Raw genomic sequence first — 211 nt, forward strand, 5'->3', positions numbered from 1 at the left:
TCTACACAGATGCTCACACTATCACAATACCCACTTGAAGAGAAAATTATTGGTCCAGCAGTCGTTGTGGACGAGGACGGAGAACTGGGGGGAATACAGTGCCAACTCCCCCGCCAGTAGGTCTACAATACCCCCTTTGACCTGCCTGAGCCAGGGTGCCACACACGCGTACTGCCCGCCTGCCTGGAGCGATGGGCAAGCATTGGGATTT

General features: G+C 55.0%; 1 protein-coding gene across 1 annotated transcript in view; it reads right to left on the reverse strand.

Moving 5' to 3' along the window:
* LOC119592917 overlaps positions 1 to 211 on the reverse strand; it is a gene marked incomplete at both ends in the record, with an annotated part of 8,782 nt that overhangs the window by 1,354 nt on the left and 7,217 nt on the right. The window contains 1 exon segment of the mRNA XM_037941809.1: positions 35 to 183. Coding sequence (XP_037797737.1) covers positions 35 to 183 — 149 coding nt within the window.

The sequence above is a fragment of the Penaeus monodon genome, chromosome 31, assembly GCF_015228065.2.
Source record: "Penaeus monodon isolate SGIC_2016 chromosome 31, NSTDA_Pmon_1, whole genome shotgun sequence".
Classification (NCBI taxonomy): domain Eukaryota; kingdom Metazoa; phylum Arthropoda; class Malacostraca; order Decapoda; family Penaeidae; genus Penaeus; species Penaeus monodon.